Source organism: Felis catus, chromosome B1 (genome assembly GCF_018350175.1).
Source record: "Felis catus isolate Fca126 chromosome B1, F.catus_Fca126_mat1.0, whole genome shotgun sequence".
Lineage (NCBI taxonomy): Eukaryota > Metazoa > Chordata > Mammalia > Carnivora > Felidae > Felis > Felis catus.
Window position 1 is genome coordinate 1730613 of NC_058371.1, and position 19404 is coordinate 1750016.

At 57.4% G+C, this 19404-nt stretch overlaps 1 protein-coding gene and 1 long non-coding RNA gene across 7 annotated transcripts in view; one reads left to right on the forward strand and one right to left on the reverse strand.

Annotated features, from left to right (window-relative positions):
• ARHGEF10 (Rho guanine nucleotide exchange factor 10) overlaps positions 1-9228 on the forward strand; it is a 103275-nt gene extending 94047 nt beyond the window's left edge. For 5 of the 6 annotated variants that reach the window (XM_045055175.1, XM_045055177.1, XM_045055174.1 and 2 more), the window contains 2 exons: positions 5188-5310; positions 8112-9228. In XM_045055175.1, coding sequence (XP_044911110.1) covers positions 5188-5310; positions 8112-8623 — 635 coding nt within the window. In that variant the 3' untranslated portion in view covers positions 8624-9228. The remainder of the gene's footprint in view (positions 1-5187; positions 5311-8111) is intronic. The other variant, XR_006596198.1, reaches the window with a different exon arrangement.
• A 3959-nt stretch (positions 9229-13187) lies between these two features.
• On the reverse strand, positions 13188-14450 carry LOC111560070. Its single transcript, XR_002741566.2, has 2 exons — positions 13579-14450; positions 13188-13453 (listed from the first exon to the last, which is right to left on the reverse strand). It is a non-coding gene; the product is annotated as an uncharacterized LOC111560070 (long non-coding RNA).
• Positions 14451-19404: the final 4954 nt, after the last annotated feature.

A 19404-nucleotide genomic window follows, 5' to 3' on the forward strand; every position in this document is an offset into this window, starting at 1 on the left:
TGTGTGTGTGTGTGTACGTGTGAAGAAGGAGCTGTGCTGCTGGTGTTTGAGAGCAGGGGGGACCAGGATAGTAAAGGCACTGAATTTAGGATTCACTTTGGAAAAGTTCATCACGAACGGCTGAGCAGGTTAGAGAACCCCAATCAAGTTGCCTCTTAATCGGGATTACGTGTCGGGTGACGTTTAAATTCTGCAAGTACGTAAGCGTGGAAAAAAGCTCTTAGAAGTTGTCTGGGTTCCCTGCTCATGTCGGTAGTGAAACAAGTTCTCAGAATCTTCCAGACTCAGGGCAGATTTGGTGGTGGGTTGGCAGTGTGTTGGTGGCTACTTGGTGGGTTGGTGGCAGATGGGTCAGTGACAGTGTTGAAGATGTCTGTAGCTTGAGCAGAAGGTACTGGAGGAACGGTCACCGTTGACACATTGAGAAATGAATAGTCTGGGTTCAGGTTCCAGAAAGGCTGGCCTCTGACCAGGGGAAGTACACTGGAGTTGGAAGGCAGGCCGGCTGGGGGCAGAGAGGACAGTGGGAAGCGGGGACGGTGACAAGACACGTTCGTTTGGGGCTCGGCGAACGAGGGACAGCTGCTCCCTGGTTGTGTTTCGTGTCTGTACTGGGGTGACTGGCACGTAAAACCGCACCGGCCGTGTGGCTCGTTGTTTGCACACGTGTGCACGTCGTGAAGGGCTCGCTGCAACCAAGCTAACGCATTCTCCACTTCATGGTTTCCACATGTGCACGCGTGTGTGGTGGTCGGGAGACTTAATCCATAGGACGAGCTGTGTACAAATCGTTTTTTAAGTACCATAGGGCGCTTTTGTTTTGCGAGGAGCACAGATTGACACAATTTATGAGCTTGCGTGTAAGAAAACGCTGGTTTACGGGCACTTCCCTGGGGACCTGGTGTGTTCCCTTTTGCACGCCAGGTGGTGGAGCAGGTGTGTGCAGTCTGGATCCGTCGTATCAGATGGTGTGTCGGGCAGGCTCTCGTCGTGCCCGTGAGCGGCCGGCCCGTCCGGGGGACTGCCCTCTGAGCCCCCAGAGTCCTGACCCCGTGGCCCTGCTGGCCTCACTGGCCAAGCAGCCCCAGGGGAGCCCCGGACCTGCTGCCATCTTGCCCTTGTTGCTCAAGGTCAAGGCGGTTCCAGACCCCCCACAGGCTAGCCCATGAGTGCCACGGGCTGGGCCCCTTCTCGTAGGGCTGAGCTCTGTCCCTGTCCTCGCTTGCCCTCACGTCCACGCTGCGTTCACAGACCCACACATGGGGGTGTTTCCTTCATTTCTCACGAGCGTTTTCGTGACTGGTTTCACCCTCCAGTCAGTGACTCTCTTGCCTCCCTCTGCGTGGCTCTCCTGTGCTGTCACAGACCCACCTGGGCTCTGGTGGGACTGAGAGGCTGTGCGGTGAGACGCTTCCCCGAGCCCACCTTCCGCAGGCCGGACGCCGGCGTCCAACGGGGCTCAGCTCTGTCCTTATGGTCACAGCACACGTCCCCTCGGTCGTGGGTCTTCATTCCCGTGTCGCCGTCAGGCTGTGGAGAACCAGCAAGCCTCCAGGCCAGATCGGGGCGGGAGCCTTCGGGTGACGCGTGTTCTCCCGAATTTCACCAACGTCCGGGGGCATCTTACGCCTGACCTGCGTCTCAGACTCTCCGTGAAGGTTGTGTAGCGGCCTTGGAGGGGGCTGGGTGGTTAGAGCAAAGTCCGCCACGCTCGGAATGTTGTTGTCTTTGTCTCGCCTCCTCAGTGGCTGTGGGGTACAGTCCTCAGAGAGACGTGGTCCAGAATTGGTCTGATGTTTAAAAAATTTTTTGAGTTTATTTATTTATTTTGAGAGAGAGAGAGAGAGAGAGCAAGCAGGCACGCACTAGAGCAGGGGAGGGGCGGAGAGAGAGCGAACCCCAGGCAGGCTCCAGGCTATCAGCACAGAGCCTGACGCAAAGGCTCAAATTCACGACCCTGAGACATGACCGGAGTCCACATCAACCGACTGAGCCACCCAGGTGCCCCCAAATTGGTCTCATTCTCGTTGCATTTTGTGATGTAGAGAACGAGAAGGCCCAAGCCCCATGTCTTCCCTTGAACTTTTACCAGTGGTCTTACCCTCAGGCCAGTGCTCCCTGGAGACAAGCGTTAGTTGGCTGCGGCTTCGGGGGACTCGGTGTTCACGCTGTAGGCACGGAGGTGCGCCGATTGGAGGCCGCTGGGCCGTGTCGTTCTCTGGACACTGATGCCTGTGACTGCCGGCGGCTTTCACGCGCTCCTGCACGTCCAGTGCTGGCGCGTACCCGGAGCCTCCGTCCGAGAGTCGTGTTCATGGGTTGCCCACATGGGTTTCGCTGTGTACACGTGGCAGAAATATGTGAAGTTACCCTTCTGTGCCCTTACCGGACGGTGAAATTCCAGTAGGTTTTGGAGATGAAGATTGCCCCAGCCAGAAAGAACAAAAATCGAACACAAAATTGATGCACTGGTAATTCACACCTTTTTTGGGAGTTAACAGAACTTCACGGAACCCGAATAATTCTTGGAGGCCCCAGCGTGCTTTTCCTGGAGGAGGACGTGGCTGTGCTGAGTGGGCCACGTCTGCTGCCTCTGGGTAGAGCTCTGTTCTGAAAGCCATCACACCCAGGCTCCGTGACGTACAGCACATCGGCCCTCACGCGGTCGAACACGGGATAACGCAGCCTCCGGATGAGCACACACACCTTGGAGAGTAGATTGCTGGTGTAGAATTTACAGCGAAAGCGTGTAACGGGGCTTTGTTCCTTGGGGCTCCCACTCAGTTACTTACTCCACGATGCAAGCGGCACGTTTTGCTGCTTTGTCTAGAATATTCCAGGGAGACTGTTTTGACGGAGAAGTTCTGAGAGGTCATGTGAAGTCAGCCTTTCTGTGTCCCCACGGAGCGAACGCATTGCCTTCCAGGAGGGATGTGGCCACGTATGATGGCCAAATTAGGATTAAAAAAAAAGTAAAATCAGTATAATTGAAAAAGAAATACTCAATGACCACATCCTAGGGGAAGTCAGCAAATTAAACCAGACTGAAGATGATTTGTGAATTAGGAAGCAAAACTGAGGATGGGGTTTGGTATCCTGGTTCCTGCTGCCATCGTGGATTAAGTGGTCCTGGGTTAGCCAGCAGCTAATCCCGGGTTAGCCAGCAGCTAATCCCGGGTTAGCCAGCGGCTAGGCCCTGTCCGCTGCCTGTGGGGTGTTCTGGGTGCCGGTGCAGAGAGAGGGACCCTGCTGAAGCGTTGCGTCCCACTCTTAGAGGCTCTGTGCTGCCCCCGCTCCCTGCCTCTGTTGGAGTATCTACCGTGAGCATGTGGACACCCCCCAGCTTGTCGCCCGTTGATGGCGGTTGTGAACAGTGCTGAGGATCTCATCCCTCAGCCGCGTCCGCTGGCCCCATCACGTCTGACGGTGCCTGTGCACCTGTGCTCTGTGGTGTGTACAGAATTCCCGCAGCACCCACCCATCTCCAGAACGACGTCCCTCAGACGTTTGCGAGTCCTGGGAACGTAAACCATCATGAGCTTGTAAAACAGGATGTAAGTCTGTGTTGAGAAGCAAAACCAAATCTTTGTTCGCTGTAGATGTTGTGTTTTTAAGCTTATTTACTTATTTTCAGAGAGAGTGGAAGAGAGAGTGTGCACCAGTGGGGAGGGGCAGAAAGGGAGACAGAGAATCTCAAGCAGGCTCTGTGCTGTTGGCGCACAGCCCGACGCGGGGCTTGAACTCACAAACCGCCAGATCATGACCTGAGCGGAACCAAGGATCAGATGCTTATCTGACTGAGCCCCCCAGGCGCCCCTTCTTGTTTGTTTTTTGCCGTTGCAAAAAAATTCGTAAAAATGGTCGTGTTAATGTAGCTTTGGCCTTGGTACCAGGCCACTTGTTGCCATGTTTCTTACGGGAGGTGAACTTGAGATCGATGCAGAGATGTTGGAAGGAACCTTGTCTGTGCAGGATGGGGTCATGTCAGCTGAGGTGCCACCGTGGCCTCACACACAAGGAACGCCGTCTGGTCCACGCGCCGGCTTTCGAGCTGGCAGAGAGAGGCCGGGGGTCGCCGTGTGTCTCGCTCAGAGTGGTGCCACCCGCGGAGTGGTGGTGATCACGCAGACACCCCCGGCACCCTTCAGGGCAGAGGCCCACAGGAGACCAGCCAGGCGGCCCCATGCACTTCTGGGCCACAGGGCTGTGGCTGTAACCCAAACTGATCCAAAGGCCATGCCGCGAAGGCCTTCCTGGTGCCACCGTTCCATATGACATTTCCCAAACCATGTCCCACGTCCTTCCCCGTCCCGACAGAAGCCTGGGGTGTGGCCTGCTGTCGTTGATGAGCTGTGCCGACGAGCACTTGTAGGGGAGTCGTGTTGGGCACACGATGTAGAACACAGAACACAGATCACGTGTTAGCTCCGTGTCACCTGCTGTCACTGATGAGCTGTGCCGCGGGGCACTTGTAGGGGAGTTGTGCTGGGCGCATGACGTAGAACATAGAACACAGAATGCGCGTTAGCTCCGTGTCACCTGCTGTCACTGATGAGCTGTGCCAATGAGCTTGTAGGGGAGTCGTGTTGGGCGCGTGACGTAGAACATAGAGCACAGATCGCGTGTTAGCTCTGTGTCACCTGCTGTCACTGATGAGCTGCCAATGAGCTTGTAGGGGAGTCGTGCTGGGCGCATGACATAGAACATAGAACACAGATCGTGTGTTAGCTCCGTGTCACCTGCCATCACTGATGAGCTGTGCCGCGGGGCACTTGTAGGGGAGTCGTGCTGGGCGTGTGACGTAGAACATAGAGCACAGATCGCGTGTTAGCTCCGTGTCACCTGCCGTCACTGATGAGCTGTGCCGCGGGGCACTAGTCGGGGAGTCGTGCTGGGCGCATGATGTAGAACACAGAACACAGATCACGTGTTAGTTCTGTGTCACCTGTGAGGCGAGGCCTCTCCTTCTAGGAGGCAGGGGTGGGGAGGGCCGAGACGATGCTCGGCTTGCGGCCTTCCTCTTCCTGGATGGGCAGGGACCGAGTGCAGTGTAGCTGCAGAGCCACTTGCCGGTGGGGAGGGGGTTGGCTGGGCGGGGAGCGCTCCGGGGGGTGGGGGTGAGCACCTGCCCTGCCCCCCACCTGCTGCAGACACTGGACTCCGCCCCCCGCCCCCCGCCCCCTGCAGGGCACCAGCGCCTGTCAGTGACCAGCCTGCTCGTCTGCCATGGCCTGCTCATGGTCGGCACCAGCCTGGGCTTCGTGGTGGCCCTGCCCGTGCCTCGTCTGCAGGGGATCCCCAAAGTGACCGGTGAGTGGACCCCTCCGCACGCACCATCCCATCCCGTCGGCTCGCTGAGCCCGTCTGCCTCCTTGCGCTTTTGCAGCCGGGGGGGAGGGTCTGCTTAAACCGTGTAGATTATCTGGGGTTCTTTTTTCCCTTCTTTTCTTTAGTGGCCCAGGGAGAATCTTTCCCCCCAAACACGTTTTCGTGTTACCTTTACTGCCACCTGTTAGTTTCTGTCGTTTTTGTATGGTTTTGCTCAGTGGAAGTGGATGCTTTTTATATTTTATGTGGCCAAGAAGGAAGCCCAGCCTCTGGACAACGTGAGGTGTGCTTTTTTGCACAACGTTGCTAGGAGTTCAAATGGGTACAGGATTTTCGGGAAGCAATTTGGCATTTTAGATCACAAGCCTGAAAAGGCTTGTGTGTCTGGATTCAGGATTTTTCAGTTCAGAAATCTGCCTTGGTAAGCAGCCGAGTCCGTGAACAAAAACAAGATGCAAAAAAGATATTCGATACAGCATTCAATTTTTAGTAGCCCGGAATAGGAAACAACTTAAAATTAGGGGGAAAGAGACAGTTGAGAAAGTGGTTGCACTGCCATTTTGGTATATGATGTAGCCAGTAGAAATGGTGTTTGTGGAGAGCTTTAAATGATACACACAAAACGTCAATTCCATAAGTAAAACCAAGATCTCAAATTTTACGTTGATGATGTAACATCAGCGATGTGGGAAAAACTCTCAGAAGAAAAAGATTTGTAGGAAACTCACCAAAATGTCAATAAAGATTCTGTTTCTATAGTTTTTTCCTACTGACAACTTTAGAGTATTTCATGTGACATCAGACAAAAAGCTTTTTTTCTCCACGGGCTTTAACAGACTTATCTTTCCCTAAGTTCAGGAGCCACCTGTTGGTGCTAAGGATTCCAATTTTGTTGATTTTTTTTTTTAAGTTTATTTATTTATTTGAAAGAGAGCACCAGCAGGGAGGGGCAGAGGGAGAGAGAGAGAATCCCAAGCAGGCTCTGTGCCGTCAGGGCAGAGCCTGATGTGGGGCTTGAACTCCCGAAACTGTGAGATCGTGACCTGAGCCGAAATCAAGAGTCAGACATTCAATTGACTGAGCGACCCAGGCGCCCCGGTCATTCATTTCTTAATCTCAGTTTTTATTCTGAGCTCTGTATTGCACGTACACGAAATTGCACGTAACCAACACGTACAGGTTGGACCGTGCTGATGAAGCGGTCATGCTGCACCTGCCCCTGCCCCTGGCACAGGGGCCCCTCCCTCACTACATACCTGACTATTCTCCTGAGTCGTACACCCTCGTTCTGTTGATTTTTCTGTATAGTTTTGCCAATTTGTACCTGAAAAAACCAAACTTGTGATTTTGCTGTTTTTTTTTTTTCCATTTTCTATAATTGCCTCATAACATATGACGTGTCTGTCCCTCTGTAACTTTTAGATCACACCTCCCCAGCTGGGGTCAAGCCTTCCTGCCCCCTCTAGGTTCCCTCCAGCACCTACTAGTTGGCCACTGCCACTCACACCGGCTAAAGAATCCTGTGATTTAATCTGCTTTGGCCAAGGAGGGGTGAAGGTGAGGGCTAGGGCCTCGTGTCAGCCTTAAAGCGTCTGGTGACAAAGGGACACATGCTTCCCATCCTGGTCCCCTCACCTGTGAACCACTTAAAAAGTGCTGACACCCTGTTCCTACCTGACAACGTAGGGTCAGGACGTTCGGGGGGAAATAAACTTTGCTTCGAAAAAGACCTATAGGTAGTTTCTGACACGTGCTCTTGGATTAGGTGATGTGTTTTTTTTTTCTTTTTTTTCAACGTTTATTTATTTTTGGGACAGAGAGAGACAGAGCATGAACGGGGGAGAGGCAGAGAGAGAGGGAGACACAGAATAGGAAACAGGCTCCAGGCTCTGAGCCATCAGCCCAGAGCCTGACGCAGGGGCTCGAACTCACGGACCGCGAGATCGTGACCTGGCTGAAGTCGGACGCTTAACTGACTGCGCCACCCAGGCGCCCCTTAGGTGATGTTTTAAAATTAAATTCACGTCACTTTTAAATCAAAAAGTCCCCAATGTAATTAAAACCACAGAAGTAACTCCTAGAACCTTTTTGTAACAGAAAATGACAGGAAGCTACTGGCCGTTTACTTAGGCATCTTGTTCTTAAAACTGACACATTTCTGGCATTTAAATTTTCGTTTTTTTTTTTTTTAATTTTTTTTTTAATGTTTATTACTGAAAGATGCAGAGTGTGAGTGGGGGAGGGGCACACAGAGGAGGAGACACAGAATCTGAAGGAGGTTCCAGGCTCTGGGCTGTCAGCACAGAGCCCAACACAGGGCTCAAATCCACAAACTACGAGATCGTGACCTGAGCCAAAGTCGGATGGTTAACCGACTGAGCCTCCCAGGCACCCCTGGCATTTAAATTTTCAATCAAGACTTAGAAAAATTAAACATGTTTCTGTAGAGCAAGTGAGAAGGCGTTTATACAGAGAACAGGAAAACAGCTGTCTCGCTGCTGTGAAAAGTCCCCTGTGGGTGTCGGGGCGGAGCTGCTGTGGACGAAAACCAGGGTTGTATCCTAGCCCGTCATTCTGGAAGATTTCGTGGACTTAACTAAAAATCCACGAGGTTTCGAGAAGCTGTTCTCGTGTTAAGTGGTCAGTCGGTGTCCCAGTCGTGTGTGGGATTCTGTGGTTTGGACGGGGGCAGATGCGTGTTGACCCCCTCTGGGCTGTCGCACGCGGTGATTGCTGAAGATTGCTGAATGACCTCTCCCCCCCTCCCCCCCACCGTCCCCCAGGAAGAGGCATGGTCTCCTACCACGCACACAACGGGCCCGTCAAGTTCCTGGTCATGGCCACCGCCGCCCTCAAAACAGACAAGGACAAGCCCTCGGGCAGCCCGCCACCTGGCGCAGACCCCCAGGACGGAGACCAGAAGGATGTGTTGCCAGGCGAGGGGCCGGGCCCCGGCCTGAGTCAGAGCAGCCCAGACGCCGTCTGGCTGGGGGGCTCGCTGGGCTCCGTGACCCACAGAAGCGATTTCTCCTCGTCGTCCGGGTCCCTGACCCCATCGCAGGGCTCGGGCTCCCTGGAGCCCAGAGCGGAGGAGAGCGTCGTCTATGACCTCCTGCGGCTCCCCAGCATGTTGCCGAGCAGAGGGCGGCGGGTCAGGAGGGCGAAAGCCAGCTCGGTGCTGGTGGTGTGTGGGGGCCAGGGCCACCGGCGGGTGAGCAGGAAGTCCCGGCCGCAGCGCCCCGAGGAGCTGGCCGCCTCCATCATGGTCTGGCAGATCCCCCTGCTGAACGCGTGAGTCCGCGGCCCATCTGGGTGGCCGCGTCCTTGTGGCCAAGCCGGGCGACCCGAGGGCTGTAGCCGTGTCTACACTGGTTGAGGGTAAATGACGTCTTGGGGGAAGAAATGTGCAATACCGTCACGGTGGTGTTTTCCGGAGCGGAAGCCAGCACAGACGCCTGTGAGGGGACAGAGGACCAGGCCAGGTTGCAGCCGTGTTGGCGTCCGGGGGCGACCGCGTGCTTCGCGAGCGCGTCAGACCACGCGGAAACACAGACGCTCCGCACCCACTCGCGGGCCCTGCTGCTTAGAGAGTTCGCGGACTCAGAACTTATGGGGAAATACAGCTTATTCTGTCGTAGAGAAACTTATTAACAATTCCTAGAGTAATCTTACTCGATTCAGAGTCTCTCCTTTTATTTATATTGTATATCTTTGAATTCCAGCACAGAGTCCGTAACGCTGAAGAGAGCCAGCTAACGTTCCCCCCCACCCGTCCAGGTGGTGGTATTTGCTTTCTGAAGTGAAGTGGGTTTTCCAAAGCGGCATAATGTGCGTGTTGTGTATTTTAACAAAGTAGTATTTTTGTACTGCCTTTTTTTTCTATTAAAGATTAACAGTTAATGTTTTAGTCGATATATCGTCTGTAACGTTTCACAAATAACGTTCGGCTTTGAACCAAAATGCTCAATACCTTATCAACATTTAGACTCGAGCGTCCACACCAGAAGATCCTTCCCTCCTCCTCGCAAGGAGTATCAATACCCACATTAGAAATGCACGTTTCCCTCTCGTAGGAGATGCACACTGAGCGTGTCCTCAGCTCTTTCAGGGTGTTTCCCGCGCCTGCTGACCTGGACCTCGGTGCCTGCTTCGAATATGCCTTCTGAGGTTACTCATGGTGCTAGAGAGTGTGGGTGTGTCCCTGCTGGGGTGGGACACAGGCCGGGGACACTGCCTCAGTGTGCCTCCTGCAAGCACGAAGGCTTGCATTCTGAGGTCACAAAGCCCCCGCGCGGTCGAGGCGTGCGGGCGAGCAGTGGGCCCCGTCCCGTGCAGCGTGGGTTTACGTCTCCGTGTCGTACTCACTGAGCGGTTTGAGAACATTAACGCGGGCATCACCGGAGATAAACTTCTCAGCACTTTACAGATGACTAAAAAATGCTAATTTTATGCCTTAGCCAAATATTTCCCAAGGTGCACATATACCCCCACGCGAAAGTAATCTCTCCCCAAGCTTTCTTAAACTGTTAGCTGCTACCTGAAGTCATAAATAAAGTCTTTTTATTTAAAAATACAGTATTCAAATTGCCTTTTTTCCCCATAAAACACAAGGGGGCAGTTGGGGGGGTTCTGAGGGGCCCTTTCAAGTTCAGGATGGCCACGTGCCGGCCTGGGAGTTTAGTACGAGTTCCAGAGACAGTCCCAGCATGAGAGGAAAACAGTGCTGTGACTTGAGGTGGGTGGTGAGCTGAGACACTTCCAAGAGACTCACATACTCGCCGTTTCACATCTTGAGTGACGTCGCAGGTTGAATGAATTTCGTGTAAAACACGAAGACCGCGTCTGCAGCCCACCGAGCTCCGTAACGTCTGTGCGGCAGAAGCCGTGAAGGTTCTCGGTCTTTTCACGGGCCGGGGGAACGGAAGGACTCTGACCTGATACTGTCTCAGAAAACTCCAAACCAGTAGGTTTTCTTCTGGCGTAAATAAGGAGAGAACGAGACCGTACAGGTGGAGGTTTGCATTTAGGTTGTAACATCGATGACGTCATTAGAAAAAACCCCGTGTGACGCCACATAGGGTGCTCCCGTGGTAGCGGTCCCGCTCTGTGAGGGGCTCTGGGCGCTAAGCGGCCTCTCTCTGGGGCCATAGTTGTCTCCCGATTCACCTGCGGCCCCCTGAGCTCTTCCTGGGGTGCAAGAGTTAGGGCCTGGTTCGCAAGGAGCCTGGCACGGCCCTGGCTCCTCCAACTGGGGCTCCCCACCCTGCCTCCCTGCCTCGGGGCGAGGCCCAGTTCCCTCTGGCCCCTCACACCCCCTGGCCCGGCGGCCTCAGCGGCTCCGCGTGTGGTTGGCGCCTGGCCCCCAGCAGCATCCTGGGACCGCCAGGGTCAGACCCAGGTGTGGGTGTGTTTGGGCCAGTGCCGTGGATGGGTGAGGTTGGAATCTCACCCTGCAAGGTGGTGACGTCAGGAGGAGGGCGATGCTGAGGTGGCGAGGGTGGCGCCCCGTGCCGCGATCAACGCACACGGGAGAGGGTCCCTGGAGAGCTCCCAGCCCCTCTGCCGGTGAGGACTGCGAGGACAGCGAGAAGACACCATCTGTGAGCCAGGGAGCCCCCATCGCACACCGGCCCCGCCCGGCCTCCACTCTGGACTTGCGGCCCCGAGGGGTAAAGTGTAGCCCAAGTCGCCGGCACTCCCGTACCCCCCCCCCCCCGCCCCAGGGTGGTGCTTGTCTCTGGAGCCTTATGTGCTGCTGAAGTACTGGCCTTGTTTCCAGAGGGGGCCCTTCCCCAGACAGCCGACCCCACGCTGGGCCCCTGTGGGCCACGACCCGGCACCCGGAGACTTGCCCCTGCACGGCCGTCCCGCCGCCCAGGGGCCTCGGGAGCTCAGGGCTCACCCAGGAGGCCCCTCGTGCTCCGTGCTGTGGGGGATGGGGCCCGGCTCCCCCCAGCGAGCCTGCCGCGGTGCTGGCCGAGGGGGAGGGACGTCAGTGCGGGTGGGGCGGGGCGGGGGCGAGACCCTCCATCGCGGCCAGGGTGCCCCCGTGTTAGGTGGGTGCTGTCATTCCCCCGAAGGGACCAGGAGCCAACCCGGAAGTGTGGACTCGTCCTGTGGGGTTGACTCTGACCGGTGTGCCTGCAGGATTGGTGTGCACTTTCGGGCAAGAAGTGAGGACATCTGGTTCTTGTGAACAGTTAAGGCAGGATGGGGGCTCCGTGTTCTGGGAGGGGGGGCAAGTACGTCTGCAAATCTAAGTGGTGCCAGGGGTCCTGTCCTCAGGCTCCTTGGCACTCGGCCACCTGCACAGCAGGGAGCCCCCGGGGTCTCCGTGCCCTGAGCCTGGACTGGACCTGATGAGGGACTCAGCTCCAGGAGCTGGCCCAGCCCGGGCCCAGCCCGGCTCACAAGCTCAGCAGATAATGGCGTGCCAGGAAAACTTAGGGTAAGAGACGGACACAGGGGTGTGACAGGCACCTCCTGCCCCCCATCCTGGTTGGAGACAACCCCCATCTCCTCCTGCCCCCACCTCCTGTCTCCCTTCCCCCACCCCCCGTCCCGGCTAGCTGGGCAGGGCTGGTGGCTCCCAGCCCCCCTCTCTGAGCTGACACGCAGATGTCCCAGAGTCCCCTGCAGGGACCCAGCTCTGACCTCATCCATTTGGACTCTACCCGCACCACCTCCTGTGTCTGCCTCTTTGGCTGGGAGCACAGCCTTTTCCGCAGTTTGAGCCTTTGGGGGCGCCTGGCTTCTGAGATAACCCTGTTCCCTGCAGAAGTGCTAAAAACCCCGGGCCCGTGAGAGGCCCTCCTTCCAGCAGAGAGAGAGGAAACGTCCTAACAGCCTCGGCCAGGGCCTGCTGCCGCCCTCTGAACCCCCGGCCACCAACCCAGCAGACACACAGGGGAAGAGCTGGGCGAGAGGCTTCCTTCCAAGACTCCGGTGACTTTTTCCTGGTGTGGTGAACTCGGGGCCTGCTGGCTGGCTTTCCAGGCGGCTCGGGGCCTGCTCTTCAGCAGCGTTTCCTTGGTCACGAAGGGGCGACTCGCTTCACCTTCTGGGGTATTTCTTTTCTTTCTTTTTTTTTTTTTTTTAATATTTTAATGTTTATTTATTTTTGAGAGCGAGAGAGACAGCATGAGCAAGCGAGGAGCAGGGAGAGAGGGAGACACAGAATCCGAAGCAGGCTCCGGGCTCCGAGCTGTCATCACAGAGCCCGATGCGGGGCTCGAACTCATGAACCGTGAGATCATGACCTGAGCCGAAGTCAGACGCTCAGCCGACTGAGCCACCCGGATGCCCCACTTTCTGGGGTATTTCTGACAGGCTGTATAGAGATGGGATTTTGCAAACGGAGTCCTCATATTTGATTTCCTAAATCATGTCCCAAAGCTGCTGTATGTCAGTGTTTTATGGGTTCAATCTGATAAGCGTGTCCTAGATCCTGAGGAAAGTGGGGTAGTTTCTAGCCGGCCTTCTCTCCTATAAAACGGACACAGCTTAAGCCCTAGAGAGCAGATAGTTTTTGGGTGACTTTCGGATTTACGTGCGGGGAAGTGCGTTCTGTCCCACGCCAGGGCGCAGGTGTATTGAGGGAAGCGAGGTGTGCTGCTGATGGTGGCCAGCCACCCATCCGTGAAGGGTCCCCGACCGCACAGTTTCAGGACCGTTTCCGGCTGCCTGAGACCGTTGGAAAGCACCCCTCCCACACCCAGCGTGGTGGTTCTGCTTCGGGGCACAGAGCGCTTCCCCCTTTCCAGACCACATCTCTTTCACACCTCGCCTGCAGTCCCTGGGCACGCGCACGCACACACACTCAGCTTGCACACTCGCCTCTGTGCTCGCCTGCGAGGGCCTGTCTGCACAATGTTTATTCGGGCGGAAGAGGAGAGAGAGAGAGAGGCAGCCTCTCGGCCTGGGTCTGGCTTGAGTTTGCTCCCTGCTGCTGGCTCTCTCCAAAGAGCCTCAGAAAGAATTAACCCTTGAAAAGCAGGTTGGTGAATTCTTTGGTGCCTGACAGCTTTTGTTGGGTTGAAGGCACCCTTCTGCCGCCTCTTCGTGGGGGAGAATTCCGCGTTGGTCCTTCTAGGCGTCCGCATGGTGTGTCCCTCGCCCTCCGGACCTGCAGTCGGTGACACGACCCCTTGTCCCTCCTGAGAAGGTGCCGAGCCCTGGGCCCCCAGCGCAGGAGTGCCCAGCCAGGGCAGGAAGCGGGCGGCCTGGGAAGCTCAGGTGACTTTTTCTCACCTGTGCCGTGAGGGCTGTGGCCCCTGCCTACTTGGCGCGGGTACTGAGCAGCTGTCCGTGCGTCACAGGCCATCTTGCCGTACAGGACACTTTCTCGAGTCTGACTCTTGAAACAGCATTTCTCCGCGCCTCCCGTCGGCAGACACCATGTGGGCACAGCTTTGTGGTTTTGTGAAAGACAGTTGCCGTGGGAGGTGGGGGGTCTGTGCCCCGTTGGGCGGTTGAGGACGCCGCGGCTGGGAGAGGTCGGGCGTCCCGCCAGAGGGGACTGGGCACGGAGCCGCGGAAGCCGGACGCTGGTGACAGACAGCAGGACTGGGTCGGCCTTCGGCCAGGACCGGAATTTACCGGCACTGGGGTGACCGGGTGGGAAGCGCGGGGAGAAAGGGGGAGGCGCAGACCCTTGGCTGGGGCCCCGCTGGCCGGGATCGTGTGGGTGGGCTGCCGGGAGCCCAGCCAGGCCACGGAGCGGACAGGCAGAAGGGCGGCCAGCGTACCCGCACAGTGGTGCCCACGGAGGCCCGAGGCCCCGCGTGATTGAGGGGCTTTTCCCTCGGCTGGGTTGTCAACGCCAGAGATAACGGATCACCCGTACGAGCGGCTTGCTGGCTGAACGTGCCCCCCAGGCTGTCTCCGGTTACGATGCACACGGTCTCCAGAAGTTCTGGTTCACACAGACCACCCGGTACGGAGCGCATCAGCTGAGCGTCACGGAGCCAGCCGCCTTCTAGGAGGATGACCAGACATAGGCCGCGTGTGGTGTTCTAGAATGCGGTTTGAGGGCTGAGGCAGAGCCCAGGGCCAGGCGGTGATGAATGTGGGGGAGGGGAGCGAGGGGGAGGGCAGAGCTGAGGTTGGAGGAGGGGCGGGGTCCCCGAGGGTCCTGCTCTGGTAGGTCTGCTCCCGTACAGCGTCTGAGCAGAGCTGGGGGACCCAGGAAAGTGTGTCCCAGCCACTGACAGGCGAATTCTAGAAGGTTCTGAGGTGCAGGGCTGCTGGTGCATGGCGGGCACGCAGAGAGACAGCCCTGTGCGCCTTGCTCTAGGTCGGTAAGTAGTGGAGTTATTCTTATGTTTTTCTGGTCATCAAAAAATTAATTGCTTTTCTTTTTCCTGTGGTGCCAAGTGTGTGGGACTCGTGTCCTGTGTCCAGTTCAGTGGTTCTCATCCAGGCAGGGCAGCAGGCGGGCCGAGGCCAGGGGGGATGCTGGACGCCCCGTGCGCAGACGGCCCCCGGCCGACAGAGCTGAGGCCACACCAATTCTTCACGTTCTCCGTCTCCAGGGAAGGTCGCTTGCTCGATTTCTTTTTTTTGGTGTGAACATACGGGATTCCTGCTCTGTCCCCAGATGTCCCCATCGTCTCGCTGCGTCCGCCTGGCTTTGGCGCTATTCTCGGCACCCTATTCTGGGCAAGTTCAACGTGCGCACGTCCAGATTTACACAAATGGTAATTTTGGTCTCCCCACAAAGATTCATGACTGACTCCGCTACGCAATTCCTCAGAGGACAGGATTTCTCCAGACGAGGATCTACCACCTGGGGTTTGTGGATCTCTAGGGGCCACAGTTGGCGATCGGGGCTCTGAATTGCCAAGAAGCATACGCAACCCGTGTGGCGGCTGCTGTGTGTGTCTGCGTTTCCCGCCCCGGGAGCAGCTGGAGCATTCGTTCTGCCAAAGTTAGCGACCAGAAGATTATTTGAAGCCACTGTCCTGGTTTGTGCCAGCATCCTGAAACCTCTTTCAGCTTTCAGGAAGTACAGACGGGGGGCTGAGAACACAAGCTTTGACATTCAGACGGTGGCTTCGCGACTTAGGTTTGCTGGCCATGCAGCTTCGGGCTAATTACCTCTCTGAGCCTCAATTCTGTCACCTGTAAAATGCAGGAGGTTGGTAAGATTTACATAAAATAATGGATGAAGGTCTCGATTCAGTGCCTGGCCTGTGGTCGGGCAGCCGTCACTCCGGAAAGCACTTTCCCTCTGGACCCCTGTCTCCACCACGCCGTCCTGCAGGCCACGATTATTTTGATCTTCCCATGGTTTTCTCGCTTCTTATTGGATACGTTCATTCTCTCCACAAGGATGTGTTGCTTGCCTGCAGCGGGCCAGGCCCTGGTTGGGAGGGCCAAGGCCGGGGCACCCACCCGGGGCCACGCCGCTCCGGTGCTGTGCAGACGCCTCTGCAGATCTCGCTCATCTCAGCGAGTTCGTGTGCCGGGCCGAACGACGGCCCCCAGATGTCCACATCCTAGTGCCCAGACCCCCTGTTGCCTCACACAGCAAAAGGGACTTAGCAGAGGTGACTAAATTAAGGATCTTGGGATGAGGGGACGAGACTTGATCATGGGGGCCCAGGCACCATCACAAGGGTCCTTGCAAGGGAGGGGCGGGCGGGTCAGAGAAGGAAACGGGTGAGGGAGAGAGCCACAGGGGCAAAGCCGAGGAAGGGGCTTGTGCGCGCCAGAGAAGCGAGCAAACAGGGCCTCCCCTGGCGTTTCCAGAAGGAACCGGCCCTGCCACCATCCTGACTTTAGCCCGGGGAGACCCAGGTTGGGTTTCTCACCTGCAGAACCGTAAGCAAGAAATGCGTATTGTTTGAAGCTGAAGCCACCGATTTTATGGCAACATGTCACAGCGACCACAGGGAACCCGCACCGTCCTGTGGATTGAAAACGTGAGTTCTTATTCATGCAGGACTGGGCCACACAGAGGTGCCGTCAGATGGCGGCCACGCTGGCGGCCCGGAGGAATCCTGCGGAGGCTTCTCGTCTTCTGCGGGACAACTTCCGGGGCGAAGGGCAAGATGGGACCAGACAGCGGATCGTCTGAAAGGTCTTCTTACAGCCGGGTGGAGGGGCACCAACCTGCGGAGTGACCATCAGCCCCGTGTCCCAGCAGCTCCCCCGGGCTGCCGCACGCTACGCTCTGTTCAGGAGTCACCGGGTGCCACCTGACCCAGCAGGGCTTACGTGGTTTGCAGCGGGCTCTCCAGGTGTGGGGACCGCGTCCCGACTTCCTGTTTTCTGCACTGTGCTCTGTGGATGGAGCAGGTGGTGGTCGGGGGTCTCTGAGACCTGCAGCCCCCCAGGTGTTCCCACAGCACGCCTGCTGCCTGGTGGGCCTCCAGTGCCCAAGGACTCAGGGCAGAAGCCAGAGGCAGGCCCTGCGGCCCCAGGCCGTGTGAAAATGACACCTTACTGTTCTCCAAGGCGGCTGAGGTGTGGTTTGGGGCCACAGCCGTCTCCCGAGTCCCCTGGCCTTCCCGGAGCTCTGCCCATGGCATCTTTTCTGCAGGGGACCCCGTGAACTCTCACGGCCCCACGGGGCGAGGGCAGTGAATCCCTGCAGCCGGCACAGTCCCTTCTGAACGCAGCCTCCTCGAACCCTCTCCCGTCCCCTTGGAGGCCTGAGGCCCAGGCCAACCTTGTGGCCGGGCAGGGAGACCCCTCGCTTGGCAGAAGAGAGGTGACGTGTGGGAAAGAAGGGGGCGTGAGAGGGGGACGGGCTGAGGGGACAGTGGGGCGACTGGAGGTTCAGCAGAGTCTCTGTGGAACTCATTCCCCAAACACACTTGTCCAAAGTAATCGCATTTATGTTTTCTTTTCCTTTCTAAGAGCAAAACGGTAGACGTTCAAGGGGAAATAAAAGGCACGAACAACAAAGTCGTCAGGCGAGGATGTCTCTGATGACAGGCTGGTCCCGGCCCAGGACACCTGGCGGGCAGGGCGGGGACGGACCCTCAGCCAGCGGCTCTGGGACCTCGCGCCCACCGGGCAGCGGGGTCTGGGCCCGGCCTGGGGAAAGGTGGCGGACAGGCTTCGGAGAGGCCCCGAGCGGGCCTGGACGCAGAGCTGGGAGCAGCCCCCGGACGCACACCATGTCAGGTGCGACACAGGTGTGGCGGGGAGGCTCCCGTAACGCAGCCGCTTTCGTGCGTGGACATTTCCGCCCATCTCGTCCGGCGGCTCCCGGAGGCGCCCGGCTCGGCCTTGCTGGAAGGGTCCGGATGATCGCAGGAGCTCAGTGCCGTCATCCGCTTACCCGGGGGTCCCCTCCCACGGAGGCTCCCTCCCGAGCGGGACCCCAAAGATGCCCGAGGAGGGGAGACATAGCAGGAGGCAGAGGCCTCTCGGGAGGAAGGCAGGGGTAGCTGGGAAGGCTTGGTGGCCCCGGGCCTCCTCCTGCGGCACAGAACGACTCTGAGCTGCGGGGTCCCGTCCCCTGCAGCTGCGCCAGGTGGCCCTTCCTCCGGCCGAGGCCGCCCCCTGCTTCCGGGGGGCTGAGCGCAGGAGCGGGGCCGAGGAAGCAGCGTCCAGCATCTCTGTAACCATGAAACCAGAGCATCGCGCACCCGAAAGGCCAGGGTTCACACAGGCCCTCCGGCTTCGATGTCCCTCAGGAGAGCTCTCCTGGCCGGCGCCCGGCCGAACCCCGGAGCGGCAGGAAAGGGGCCGTGTGCTGGAAGACGCGGAGGCCCGCCTGGCCGGCCGCCAGGTTCCGTGTCCACGTACAGACTTTTAATCGTTTATCCTGAGACAGAGCCGGTGGGGGAGGGGCAGAGATGGAGGGAGAGAGAAAATGCCAGGCAGGCTCCGCGCTGTCAGCCCAGAGCCCGACGTGGGGCCCGAGCTCAACAACCGTGAGCTCCTGACTGGAACTGAAAGCAGGAGTCGGGTGTTTGACTGACTGAGCCCCCCGGGCGCCCCGGATTCTGTGTATGTTTATTGGCAATAGTTTAGAGCCCCTTTGTGACCACCCCTCCCCCACCCCGCGGCTACTTTTCTGCGAGCCCATTGCCCAACCCCACGGGAAGTCGAGGTCCGGACAGACGGAGCGGGAGAGCCCAGCCGTGCCGCCCTGGGTGCCGTGGCCCGGGGCTTCTCGAGGACCAGCCGGCAGCCTGCTGCTCCTCAGACCCACATCCTCCAACCGGGCCGGGTCCCCGACTGTCCCCAGGCCGCGTGCGGAGCAGAGACGCGGGTGACATTTTGACAGAATGCCGTGTGCCCGTTTAGCTGCATCCCGAGGAAGTGGCCGTCTGTATTGTGTATCCTTGCCAAACTCTCCTTTGTCCACCCATTCATTTGTATCGTATTTTGAGAAGGCCAGTCCTCGACGGGTTAAAAACAAGGAAAACAGCCACGTGCTCCCCCACAGCAGACCGTCTGAGAGGCGAAGACCCCAGACCCCTGTCCTGCTTTCCCAGAGCTGCCGTAAGGAAGGGCCGCGGGAGGCCGGGGCAGGGGACACGCGCCCTCCCACGGTCCGTAGGCCAGGCTGGCACCCCTGCGTCACGGCCTCGCCGTCTGCGGGCCGGAGCTCGCCAGCATCCTTGGCTGTGGCCGTATCGTTCCAGCCTCTGCCTCCACTCAGCCTCCCTCTGTGCCCGTCCACGTCTGTGACGGAGTCTCCTTCTAGAAGGACCCACTCACCTTGCGTTAGGGCCCACCCTAACCGGCTCATTTCAGTTGGCTGCCCCATCTCCAAATAAGGTCATGCTCTGAGGGGCTGGGACTCCAACGTGCCTTTATCGGGGGTCGGGGGGACACAACTTAACCCATAAGAACCTTTAAGTCGGGGTTAATTGGATAAGGTGTCCTTATTTAGTTTATACTTTTGAGATTTCCTAGTTAGACCTTTACTGTGTGAAAACTTGAAAAAAAAACCTTTTTTTGCAGTCCCTGTGTTATCAGTGGGAGACGGTAACACTGTGCTTCCATTTTGATTTTGGTTTTTGTCTCATTTAACCTTGCACCTCACCTAAGGCATTGCTGACATTGTTTTCTTTTTAACTGGATTTTTTTTTTAAGTTATTTATCTTGAGA